The 13,532-nt window shown below is 35.6% G+C and overlaps 1 protein-coding gene across 6 annotated transcripts in view; it reads left to right on the top strand.

Moving 5' to 3' along the window:
• The window catches only part of STAG2 (STAG2 cohesin complex component), a 127,148-nt gene that overhangs the window by 55,216 nt on the left and 58,400 nt on the right, over positions 1-13,532 (top strand). For all 6 annotated transcript variants that reach the window (XM_060086238.1, XM_060086237.1, XM_060086240.1 and 3 more), the window contains 4 exons: positions 1,794-1,890; positions 6,373-6,449; positions 9,110-9,314; positions 11,269-11,420. In XM_060086238.1, the coding sequence (XP_059942221.1) occupies positions 1,794-1,890; positions 6,373-6,449; positions 9,110-9,314; positions 11,269-11,420 (531 nt within the window). The remainder of the gene's footprint in view (positions 1-1,793; positions 1,891-6,372; positions 6,450-9,109; positions 9,315-11,268; positions 11,421-13,532) is intronic.

The raw sequence follows: 13,532 nt of genomic DNA, 5'->3' as shown, positions 1-13,532 counted from the left end.
GTTGGCTGTCTGTATATCTTCTGTGGAGAAATGTCTATTTAGGTCTTCTGCCCATTTTTGGATTGGGTTGTTTGTTTTTTTGCTATTGAGCTGCATGAGCTGCTTATAAATTTTGGAGATTAATCCTTTGTCAGTTGCTTCATTTGCAAATATTTTCTCCCATTCTGAGGGTTGTCTTTTGGTCTTGTTTATGGTTTCCTTTGCTGTGCAAAAGCTTTGAAGTTTCATTAGGTCCCATGTGTTTATTTTTGTCTTTATTTCCATTTCTCTAGGAGGTGGGTCAAAAAGGATCTTGCTGTGATTTATGTCATAGAGTGTTCTGCCTATGTTTTCCTCTAGGAGTTTGATAGTGTCTGGCCTTACATTTAGGTCTTTAATCCATTTTGAGCTAATTTTTGTGTATGGTGTTAGGGAGTGATCTAATCTCATACTTTTACATGTCCCTGTCCAGTTTTCCCAGCACCACTTATTGAAGAGACTGTCCTTTCTCCACTGTACATTCCTGCCTCCTTTATCAAAGATAAGGTGACCATATGTCCGTGGGTTTATCTCTGGGCTTTCTATCCTGTTCCATTGATCTATCTTTCTGTTTTTGTGCCAGTACCATACTGTCTTGATTACTGTAGCTTGCCTATATTTTTAATTGGGTTATTTGGCTTTTTAAAATTACTGAATTGTAGTTCTTTATATTTTCTGGGCACAAGTTCCGTATCAGATATATGATTTGCAAATATTTTCTCCCATTCTGTGGGTTGTCTTTTCACTCCCTTGATGGAGTCCTTTCAAGAACAAAGTTTTAATTTTGAATAAGTCAAATTTATTTTTTATTTTGTCTCTTGTGCTTTTGGTCTAATATATAAGAAGGGTTTGCGTAACTCAATGGTTATGAAGATTTACTTCTGTGTTTCATAGGTTTAACTCTTACATTTAGGTACTTGATTGTGTATGATGTGAGATAAGGTCCAGCTTCATTCTTTTGCATACAGATACCCAGTTGTCCCAGAACCATTTGTTGAAAAGACTAGTCTTTCGCTATTGAATTGGGTTGGCATCCTTGTCAAAAATCAAATGACCATCAATCTAAGGGTTTATTTCTGGACTCTCAGTTTTATTCCATTAATCTACGTATCTGTCCTTATGCCAGTACTGTACTGTCTTGATTACTGTAGCTTTGTAGTAGGTTTTAATATCATGAAGTGTGAGTCCTTCAACTTTGTTCTTTTTTCAAGACTGTTGACTATTCTGGATACCTTGCATTACCCTAAGAATTTTAGGATCAACTTTTCAATTTCTGCTAAGCCAGCTGGGATTTTGATAGGGATTGCTTTGAGTCTGTAGATCAATTTGGAGGGTGTTATTTTATTTGCATTTCCTCAATGACCCAGGCATTCACTTCTTTTCAAAAATTTTGTAAAATTTTCATTCCATTGCAGTGTTAATATTTAGATATTACTTAGTACAATATTTTAGTCAAATATCAGTATTTTCTGAGATATCTATAATATCACTAAGAAATTTCAGTTTATAGAGTTGGGTCCCATATTTAGTTTTCAGATTCCTTTTAATGCAAAAATGAGGAAGATGGATCACTTATGTACAATCAGGTGATTAATTTACTGAATTAGATTCCATTTTATTGTTAAAATTTAACTTTAAATTTTAGTATACAAGTTTATGTATTTATTGAAATAATGTGATACCACTTAATGTTGAATCTTAATGACTTTAATCTGACTTAATTAACTCTTAGAACGTTAGAAAAAGCTAATGGTTCTTTTCCCCCTCTGCTGTAGTCGGTGGTAGATGATTGGATAGAGTCATACAAGCATGACCGAGATATAGCACTTCTTGACCTCATCAACTTTTTTATTCAGTGTTCAGGCTGTAAAGGTAAGGTATATTTATTTTGGAAGCAGAATGTTCTCAAATGTTCTCTTCTTTTTTGTTTCACCTAAAAATTATTAGCACTTTATGTGGAAACTAATGCCACGATACTGAGTTATTTGCATTATAACCATACAAAATGTATGTAAGGAAAAAAGAGCAAAGAACAAAGAGAGAAAGTCTGTTGAGACTGTTATATTCATATGTGAAAGTTAACTAAAAACTTGGCAATTTATAATTGTTATGTTACTTTATTAGATATATTTCCCACTTTCAGCATCTGGTTTTAGGAGCAAAGAAATGGATTAAGAAGAGAGGAGGGGGCTTCCCTGGTGGCGCAGTGGTTGAGAGTCCGCCTGCCGATGCAGGGGACGCGGGTTCGTGCCCCCGTCTGGGAAGATCCCACATGCCACGCAGCGGCTGGGCCCGTGAGCCATGGCCGCTGAGCCTGCACGTCCGGAGCCTGTGCTCCGCAGCGGGAGAGGCCACAGCAGTGAGAGGCCCGTGTACCGCAAATTAAAAAAAAAAAAAAAAAAAGAGAGGAGGAAGATAATGAAGAGATACAGGTTCAAGTGGCAGGGAATTGTAAAGTGTAGGGAGCTAAAAAGTGCCATGAATAACAGTAAGTAGGTAAGTAAGTAACTAAGTAAGTAAGTAAAGTAAGGAATTGGTGACATTTACAGGTTTTTTTTCCTAAAAGGTAGAGAAACTGGAGTGGGGAGCGGGGTCTTTTTTAAAGTGTTTATACTTTATTTTAAAAGATTTTGAAGTAAGAGTAGGGAAAATATAAAATGTCTTCCCTGAGACAGAAACATGTAGCACACACATTTGGCCAGGGGGACAAAATTGTGTAAGTTGGGGGAGTCATACATCCTGATCTGGATCAGTAAATGAGTTAGTCAAGATCATGGTCAGGTTCTGATTTATTCTGTGTCTCCCTAATACTTGGCCCATCCTTGAAATTCTAGAAGATGCACAGGCTAATAAATGTTACAGAGTTTTCCAAGGGTATTACATTTTTTAATGAAAATGGCACCAAAAACATGGGCATTAGAAGTTAGGAGGAGGGAAGATTGCCTAAAAGTAGATCTAAAAAATTAAGGTGCTAAAGAATGACTGATTTAATAAACAAATCTGAAAAGAGATCCCAGAAAACAATTTACTTATGTCTACTCCTTTAATTCTACAAAACTTCTTTAAAAATCCTGTCATTGGAATTGGAAGACAAGTAACATTTTAAGAACTGATGCATTTTATGAGGTCGATCACAACTTTCAGTGCAGTCTGCATATTAAATGTTATATATGTGAGGCCTGATAGACAAATTTATTAACTTCTTGAGTCTATGGTCTTCATAATGCCATTAATATGGCCATTTTTGAGAAATTTTAATGTCTTGTCTTTAGAGTGCAGAGAGTTGCCTAGTTTACTTCTTAGCTAAAGGTAGCTGTAAATCAGTATTAGAAAATTCTACTGAATCTGCTCAGAGGAAGTATTGTAGTAATGACAGTATGATGAACCAGATTAACTCTAGAAAATGAGATATGTTGATATTATTTTTTTTTGTCTATGTCCATTCCATCTTTCTGGAGTAGAAGGGTACAAGTACCTGTTTGTGGTGTTACGTAATCAAGGGCAATGTCCTTTCTCTTTAGATTCTTTGAAAATGTGAAGGTTGATTGCAGACCAACTGAACAGGTGCCAGAAATAATTTAATGAGTTGAAACTCTAATTTTTATATTCAGTCTTAGCTATTATACCATAGTTTGATCAGTTTTAGTTTCCTAACTAGGCTGCTGAATTGCAGTTTTAAAACAAAGCCGTAGTCAGAGCATTCCCCTTTATCAGATACATTCCTTTTCTGGCATCACTGTATTTATAAATCAGGAGCTTGCCCATTAAACATTTGGACATACCTTGTCACAAACAAGGTTGTGAAAATTTTTAAAAATTGAGGGTGTTGAAAACTTAGGTAGATTTAAACACTGCTATAATATTTATTTTAGAAGCAAGGAAGCTCCATAAAGAGAAATTTACCATGTAATCAAAGTTAAGGTCATTAAGTACTTACAAAACATACTCAAAATATTTTGGTAGAATTCTTTTATAAATGAATTAGAAACATGCTTAAGTATATACAGTGTACCTTTTCCTGTGGATTTAGGATTGTTATTATGAGCATCAGTTATTTTACTGTAGTTATGCCTTCTGAAGTATTGAGGTATGTGGAGAGATGTTTGGCCCTAAACTGAATGGCTCCAGACTGCTCTGTGGTTGGTGATTCTGTGGCCAGTTGTTTCCTTCTTTCTTTCCTGGTCAGCTGTCACTTTTCAGTTTACCAGTATTTAAAGCAGTCTTGCTTCGTGTCCCCCACACTTTTAAGGCAGTGGGAGCTGGCCTGATGTCCTGATGGCTCCTTTACACCTGCCTCAGGAGTTATTATATGCATGGAGTTTGTGACAGCTATTTTGTTTTCTACTTATATTTGGGTTTATGGCTGTTATATGGTCTATGAGATGAGAGGAGGAGCTTTAGAAGTTTGTCAAAATGTATGCAATATGTTTACTTGGAGATTTATTTATATATAAATGCTTATTTCGTAGAAATTATTTCAGGGATTGAGTTATTTGTCCTTCTCTAGCACTGCCAAATTTACAGTACCTGGGTATAAAGTATGAGAAGGTTCTGGAGATACATCCATGGCTCTAGATATAAATTAAAAACCCCTCAAAAGGTTTTTGAGAACGTGCTTCTTTAGTCAGGGAAATCATGCTTTCTTTCAAATTTGTTAATATTTTTAAACAATCATTTGGGTTTTTAATGTAAGTAAGGGGTCTTTCACAGTACCAGTAGAAATTGATCTCACCTGGGGCTGGGCAGCAAGATGTAGACTAATAATCTCATACAGATTATTTAACTTCTCTTTGCCTTAGCATCGGTTTCCTCATCTGTAAAGCCAGGATTATAGTACCTCCTATATAGGCTTGTTACCAGGGCTGAAGTGGCTGGTGCATAGGCAGCTCAATGGATGTTAGTTCCTATTCTACTCCTGCTGGTTTTGTTAACGCTACTGGAAGGTCTTCAGATTGCATGCCCAGAGAGAAGGGAGCTTACATAGCAGTTGTTCTTTTCAGATTTGGGGTTGGAAAGAGAGTATGATGTTCTATTGTTGTTTTTTAATTTATACGCACACACACATGTGCATGCATATATAAAATAGAGCTTGGTCAATTGAAATATATCTGACTTTTATAATAAATCTCATGTTCCTGTACCAAGACATTCTTTTATTTTTAAATTAAAAATTTTTTTTTGTTTGGCTGTGCCGTGCTGCATGTAGGATCTTAGTTCCCCAACCAGGGATCGAACCCGTGCCCTCTGCATTGGGAGTGTGGAGTCTTAACCACTGGACTGCCAGGGAAGCCCCAAGACATTCTTTTAGATGTTACTATATTTATGGTATTCATAGTGATTAGACTGGCAAAGAATAAATAATCTAGCATTAGAAATGTGGTTTAGGAAATTCACTTTTTACATTTTTTCTTTTAAAAAAAAATGTGGCACCCCATCAGTGGAAATTCATGTATGACTTCTTGCATTGTCTCCTACTCATAACTTTTTCTTAGAAACCCCTTTTTAGATATTTGACCTATACCTGGCTAACTTTTACTACTTTTTTTTTTTTGAAATACAGTTGATTTACAGTGTTAATTTCAGGTGTACAGCAAAGTGATACAGTTATACTACTTGTAATGTGCATCCTTTCTCCTTGCCTCTTCCATACTCCTTTAATACTCTAAATGTCCTTATAAGAAACACCTACTTATCCAGATCTTTTTTTTTTGTCTGAGCTATAGCCTTTCTTGGCTTTTCAACTAATTTGGGCATTTATTATGTACTAACTTTAATACTTTATTTTCTGCTTTCTCTCTGCTCCCCCCGCCCCCTATTATTCTTTGTTTAAACTTACAACTAGATTACAGGCTTCTGGATGAGCAGGGACTACAGCTTACTACTTATGTTTATTTGAAGCCCTTTGAGGGGATGATGGGATATAGTTGCCTTACATATTGTTGTACTTAATAAAGAAACCTGGCTAAAGTGAAGTCTACCTATTACTCTTTCCCTTATTTTCTTCAGGTTCATCCTCAAGGTTTTAAATGTTACCCTGGATGCTGCCTCATGCTTGATGACATATGCTTTATATTAAAGGGTCTTAGTCATTCTATGCATAAGTAAAGTTAAGCCAAGTAGAAATGGCTAAGGCTGATTGTTCTAGGAAAAAAAGATACCTGTCAGAAGTGTGGGGCTTTTTTCTTGTATATGTTGAGAATGGCATTTGTGCTTTATAGGGTTGAGTAACATGGTAAAGATCAGGTGATATTGAAGTACACCTTATTGTGCGGTTATAGACATTTTAGTGTTAGAGATGGACTTAGAAGTTATTTTTTAAATTTACCATTAACTTCTTACACTTGCAAATTTCAGGTGTTGTCACAGCAGAAATGTTTAGACATATGCAGAACTCTGAAATAATTCGAAAAATGACTGAAGAGTTTGATGAGGTAAGTTATTACCCTAAATGTTATGATAATTTTATGCATCTTGATCTTGATTTACTCTTCAGAGTATTAAATTCTGAATATTAGTGTTGTGGGTAAGAGCTCTGGCAGTAGAAATCCAATCAAATGATGGCCATGTGACCTTGGGCAAATTGTCTTAGCATCAGTTTCATCATCTGTAAAATTGAGCTAAAAATACTTATAAGGCTGTTATGAAAATTGCATGCAGTAATGTTTGAAAAATTACTTAGCATTTTACAATGCCTGGCATATAGTAAGGACTTAATAAATGGTAGCTGTTTTTATTTGTCAAAAAATTAAAATTTCAAGGAAGAATAAAATTAAGTGCCTACAAACATACCTTAGAATATTGTAGAAGGAAGATTCGATAAATACTTGGGGAACCAGGTGGAAGCTTAGGCAAAGGAAAATACATACATACATATATGTATAAAATTGTTTAAAGTCTTATTTTGTTTCAAATATGAGTAGTTAAGAACAATACAAATCCATAATAAGTAGTAGTTTAGACTTTAGTTGATCCTTTATCACGGTGATGTCTTTGAAGTATTGTTGCCAATAAAGACATATTTAGATTTACTATAATATAAACTCCTTCAGGGCAGGGATTTTTGTTTGTTTTGTTCACAGCTGTATTCCAGCACCAGTAGTTTTACTCTTTAAAGCTTTTCACCATGAATTTTCAAGTAGAAAGCCTTGTCTCATTTGAGTTTTATTTGATGTTTTTTGGGGGGTTTTTGCTTACTCAGATGAAGGAACTTTCAACTATCATTCTAAAAGATAGACAAGAGTTGTTAAAATGGCTTTGATGATCACTAAGTGCTATTAATCAGTCTCTAAGTAATTGAGATATAATTAAGAGGAATGGTATTATTTTAACTTTCTGATATTAAATGTTGTAGTGAGAATTTTCTTTCTTCTAAACAGCTATTTGAAACAAGAATCCTGAAATAAGATTTGAAAATATCAGCAAACCAAGTTGCTAACAGCAATTAAGATGACACTTTTCAATATAGCACTAAATGAGCCAATCAGAAAATGTGGAAGAAAACCTTTTTGTGGAGTATTAGGACCTTATTCTCAGATGAGACATAGTTCAACTTTTTTATGGCATGACTTAAAATTTTTAAAAATGTATGGCTCTAACGACAAAATTTAATTGTTAAAAATTTTTACTAAACCATACTGATAAAATGACCTTAAGTTTCTAGGACATTCTTGTCAGAAACTCTTAGAGGTTCTGTGTAGTATTGATCTCTGTTTTTATCTTTATGACTTGCTTGTTTTTAATGATTTATGGAGGACCTCAGTGTATCTTCATTGGTGAATGCCCCATCTTATATATAGGAGTACTTGAGTACCTGTCTTTCCAGATCATTCTAGCTACATTTCCATTTTTAAAAAAATTATCTCATTGTTTACATCTGCTGACTATTTGATGTCCTGAAGCTAATGAAAACATACATTGTAATCCTTCGATTATTTATAACTCATACATCAATCCATTAGACTGGCTGAGAATGTGATTTCATCATTTTGAATCCATTAAAACATATAACTTTGGTTTGATGTTGGTTTGGTTTTGTTTTAAAGAAATTTAGTAACCGTATCTTTGCTTATCAGAATAATGTTTTGTTTGATGGGAGAGGCTTTTTATTTTGGTATGTAATTGGTATATGTTTTCATTGGTTAGAGTGAATTCAGAATATCCATTTTGTTTTTTTTTTAAGATTTATTATTTATTTATTTATTTATTTATTTTAGGCTGCATCGGGTCTTAGTTGCAGCATGCGGGATCTTTGTTGAGGCATGTGGGATCTTTATTTGCGGCTCACGGTCTTCTCTTTAGTTGTGGAGCGTGGATTCCAGAGTACGTGGGCTCTGTAGTTTGCGGCATGCGGGCTCTCTAGTTGAGGCGTGAGTTCAGTAGTTGTGGCTCATGGGCTTAGTTGCCCCATGGCATATGGTATCCCAGTTCCCTGTCTAGGGATCAAACCTGTGTCCCCTGCATATTGTAAGGCGGATTCTTTACCACTGGACCACTAGGGAAGTCCCATCCATTTTGATCTTAAATAAAAGAGATGTGTTCAAAGGTACCTCTACCTTTGCATATTTTTCTCCTGCCTACTTTGAGGATTTATTATAGAAGAAAGATGAAATAAAGGAGTCTTTCTTTAAAAAATAAATTTGTTTATTTATTTATATTTTATTTTTGGCTGCATTGGGTCTTCATTGCTGCGCGCGGGCTTTCTCTAGTTGCGGCAAGCGGGGGCTACTCTTCGTTGCGGTGCGCGGGTTTCTCATTGCGGTGGCTTCTCTTGTTTCAGAGCATGGGCTCTAGGCGTGTGGACTTAAGTAGTTGTGGCACGTGGACTCAGTAGTCGTGGCTTGCGGGCTCCAGAGCACAGGCTCAGTAGTTGTGGCGCACGGGCTTAGTTGCTCCGTGGCATGTGAGATCTTCTCGGACCAGGGCTCGAACCTGTGTCCCCTGCATTGGCAGCCGGATTCTTAACCACTGCGCCACCAGGGAGGTCCGATAAAGGAGTCTTTTCAGCTTCTGCCTAGGGTATTTGAAAAAAAAAGTAAAAGTTTATTAAGTCATGTGTTTTAAATGAAATTGCTGTTTAAAATTTCTGTTTTAGGATAGTGGAGATTATCCACTTACCATGGCTGGTCCTCAGTGGAAGAAGTTCAAATCCAGTTTCTGTGAATTCATTGGCGTATTAGTACGGCAGTGTCAATATAGTATCATATATGATGAGTACATGATGGATACGGTCATTTCACTTCTTACAGGATTGTCTGACTCACAAGTCAGAGCATTTCGACACACAAGCACCCTGGCAGGTCAGTATTTAGAAATATTTTCCGTGCATTTTCTTAGGTTAGAGATCAAAATGATTTTCATTAAAAGAAATGAAATAATGGTGACAAATTAATTTTGTTTATTAAGTAGCCCCTAAGAGGACACTCTCACCTCTCCTTCAGCCCTCACGAATTACTGGGAATGGAGTGATATTTTCAGTTTTGATTCTCTGAAGGCATAATTAATTTTCTTGTGGTAAACCTACTTGATTCCTATCCACCTCTTCTCCCTTTCTGTGGCATAGTGATCTGTTGGGTTCTTGAAATATGTTTTATCAAGGAAGGTATTGACAGCAAATTTGGGGAACAGTCATTTTGGATATGTAGTTCTAAATGACTTTTATGCATAGTCTCTGCTAGCATAGTCCCTCATGGTATGATGGTCACTACAGGATGATGCTTATTTAATCACACCACAAAAAGTTGATTTTTCTTATGCTTCTGAGTAACTTTAGGCTGAGTCAGATTCTTTGATCTTTAAATTTTAATGAAATGAGTTACATTTTTAAGGCTCACATGATTAATTCTAGAACAGTGGTTTTTAGTGTTGATGTTGATAAAATGTTCTGGTTTCTCTTTTGTGCTGAAAGTACTGTTATTGAATATGTGCTTTTTGGTTTGAGTTTGAATAAATCAACTAGGCATTAATTGTTACTATAGTATTCTAAGCCTTAATGATAGAATATTTTGATTTCTACAAAAATTTTTCTTTCTCTAAGTGTGGGGATGTTTTTTTCCTTTAGAGTATTTCCCCAGAGAATTAAAGCTATGATTAAAGATGTACTTCTGCTCAGCCCTCCATTTAAAAAAAAAATAAAATGCATACAATCAACCTGTAGGTTTTGCTTTTAGATTTGAGGTCACAAAATATGAATGTGATCTTGCTCTGTGAATTTAGGTAGCTTTTTAAGAACTTAAACAGTTAAAGTAAATTAAAACATATATGATGGGGTAAGGTGGGTAATTTTAGATCAGAATGACAAACTGGTTTGCTGAAGGTGTGGAATAGCTCAGAAGATTGGGAATCTCTTTTAAAGAGAGCCAATAGCCACAAATTAAGGTTTAGTTTTGTGGTGTTCTATCACACAGTGAACCAGGTCTGAGACATAGTCTGGACTAAGCTATATTAAGCATAAAGTGTTCAGATATTTCAATTAATAAGTTTGAAATAACAGGCAGTGAGTCTTGTCTCAGTAGCAAGAGTTCAGTAACAGAAGGTAGAGATCTGGAGGAACTCTGATAAAAAGCACTTTATTGAGTGATATTTTACTCTTTGTACTTTTGACTTTTTATCTAGATCTGTCCTTCATAATCGCACCATTGTCTTTATGATGATATGTAATAGAGTAAAATTAAAGGAAATCAAATACTGATAAAACTGTCCAACATTTCTACACACTGTACTTTGATAAAAAGCACTTAAGTTCCCTCCCCCTTTTGTTACTGGATAGCTAAATGACTGCTGTATGAATCAAAATTTATTTAGAAGGTGAATCGTGGTCTCTGGAAAAGGTCATTGTAGGGGACATATATCATAGTATAGTGGGATTTGAGCATAGTCTAGAGTCAGATTACCTAGTTTTGAATCTTGGTTTAACTATGTATATGAACTGTGTAGTCTGAGGCAGATTTCTTAATCTCCCTGAGCTTCAGGTTCTTCATGAATGAAATGAGGATAATACTTAACTTTGAGGGCTGTTGTAAGGATTAGGAGTTAATCCATGAAAACTATTTAGCATAGGTAACTGACATATACTAAGTATTCAATACACATTAGCTGTTGTTTTACTATTGTTGTTTTCATTTGTAGCAGCTATATTTTTCTTTTCTGTTAGAAGCAGAACAGCCCATCTTGTTTTTAATTTCTCTTAATTTGATCTTAACTTGTAAATTTTTGTGTCTGAGACTAAGTTCAACATTTTCCATTTAAAAATAGCTATGAAGTTGATGACAGCTTTGGTGAATGTGGCACTAAATCTTAGCATTAATATGGATAATACACAAAGACAATATGAGGCAGAACGGAATAAAATGATTGGAAAACGAGCCAATGAGAGGCTAGAACTCCTGCTACAGAAGCGGAAAGAGGTACGTACACTTTTGCACTGAATATTTAAGCTATTAATCTGTAACTAACTTGGTCACCATTAATTATGATATAACTTTGCTAGTTCATCAGATAAATTTTTTTGAAAAATTTAAACAACATGTTTCAAGTTGTTTATACATCTAACTTATTTTTGTTGATTATTCATGCCAACAATACCTTCTGTGTATATATTCTTTCTGTGTAGACTAGGATTAAGAGTTCAAGGCTTCACGTAAGGAGTCCTGGGCCAGTCTGACAAGCTGCTTAATGCTTTAGTGTTGTTCATCTCTACTGTGAAAATATCTCTCCTAACTTCCTCCCTCAGCTTATTGTCAGGATGAAATGAGGTTTCACTTATGTAAAGTCACTTTGAAAAATAACTTATAAGCTATTTTTGCTGTCATAATCTGTGTTTTTGGTTTTTTTGTAGTGTAAGAGGCACCTGGTTAACATTAATGACCACCAAATTCAACTTTGAATGAGGAAAATATATTTTTTCAGTTTTATGCTAAAGAATAATAAATAAAATCTTTCGATGTTGTGTTTTTTGGTCATTGTTGTTGTTGTCTCCCCTGCCCCCATGCCGTGCAGCTTGTGGGATCTTAGTTCCCTGACCAGGGATTGAATCCAGGCCCTGGCAGTGAAAGTGCCGAGCCCTAACCACTGGACTGCCAGGGAATTCCCTTGATGTTGTGTTTTTGATTTAAATTTCTCCTTCATTGGTGATGTAATATTTTGCTATCTGATATTGGGGATGTTTATTTTTATTTCTAATAGGCAAAGTCTGAGGTTTCAGAAATATTAGTAATGCAGTTGAGTTAAAATATTTGCCGTGGTATTCCATAAATTACTTACTTGAGTTTGACATTTTTGGGGGGGTAGTGGTAACTATAATTTAAAAGTTGGTTATTTCTGAGATAGCCAATAACTTTTTAAAATGCCCCCTGCTCAAGAAAAGCCAGAAATATCTTGCCCACATTTCCAGCATACCTAAACTCCTCATCTTTTTCACGTATGGTTGACCCTTGAACAATACAGGTTTGAACTGTGCAAATCCATTGATACTTGGATTTTTTTTCAGTAGTAAATATTACAGTACTTACATGATCCACGGTTGGTTGTGGAACCTTGTATGTGGAGAAACTGTGGACACAGAGAAACTGCATATACGGAGGGCCAACTATAAGTTTTATTTGGATTTTCAACTGTGTGGAGGGTCAGCGTCCCTAGCCCCTGTGTTGTTCACGGGTCAACTGTAGTTGAAATGAAGAATTGACCTTTTTGCCCCTTAATTTAGTTAATAAATTGCATTGGATGCTTTATTAGATGAACATAATGCATGAAATTATGGCCTGATTCTAAGATTCTGAACATAGAATGAGTGGATATAGGTAAAAAGGGGTTTTGAGTTTAAAATTCTTGTACAAATATAAGATATTAATACTTCTAGCTTGGGTTAAGTTTTTAAACATGTTGAAAGACCACCTGTGCCTTTGACTGTGCTAATGAATACAAGTGCATGCCCTTGTTAGCATTATTTGGAAATGTGAGATTATAATCATGAAAAGAAAAAAAAATTTTACAGAAACATGCAACATAATCTAAAAGCTAATTAAGGGCTTCCCTGGTGGCACAGTGGTTGATAGTCCACCTGCCGATGCAGGGGACACGGGTTCGTGCCCTGGTCCAGGAGGATCCCACATGCCGTGGAGTGGCTGGGCCCGTAAGCCATGGCCGCTGACATGGCCGCTGAGCCTGTGCGTCTGGAGCCTGTGCTCCACGACGGGAGAGGCCACAACGGTGAGAGACCCGCGTACCGCAAAAAAAAAAAAGCTAATTAATACTTAGCGTGTGAAAGATTTTCCTTGTAATTCTCAAGCTCTGAAACAATTTTCTCTTAACTCTCAAAAGCTCTGAGTTGAAAATATATGGGAGTAAATAAGTCAACCAAGATTTGAAATGTTTAGTTGATTATTTCAAGTGAGCCTTGTTTTCCTCAAAAATATTTAGCAGGGAGACAAATTTTTTGCCAAGTTATTTTACTCAAATCATTTTTGTTCTTTGAGCAGGCACTAGTTAACATGACTTATTTTTCAGATGCTGAAGACCAA

The sequence above is a fragment of the Mesoplodon densirostris genome, chromosome X, assembly GCF_025265405.1.
Source record: "Mesoplodon densirostris isolate mMesDen1 chromosome X, mMesDen1 primary haplotype, whole genome shotgun sequence".
Taxonomy (NCBI): domain Eukaryota; kingdom Metazoa; phylum Chordata; class Mammalia; order Artiodactyla; family Ziphiidae; genus Mesoplodon; species Mesoplodon densirostris.
The sequence above is the reverse complement of the archived record's forward strand: the minus strand, read 5'-3'. Positions and strand labels throughout refer to the sequence as shown.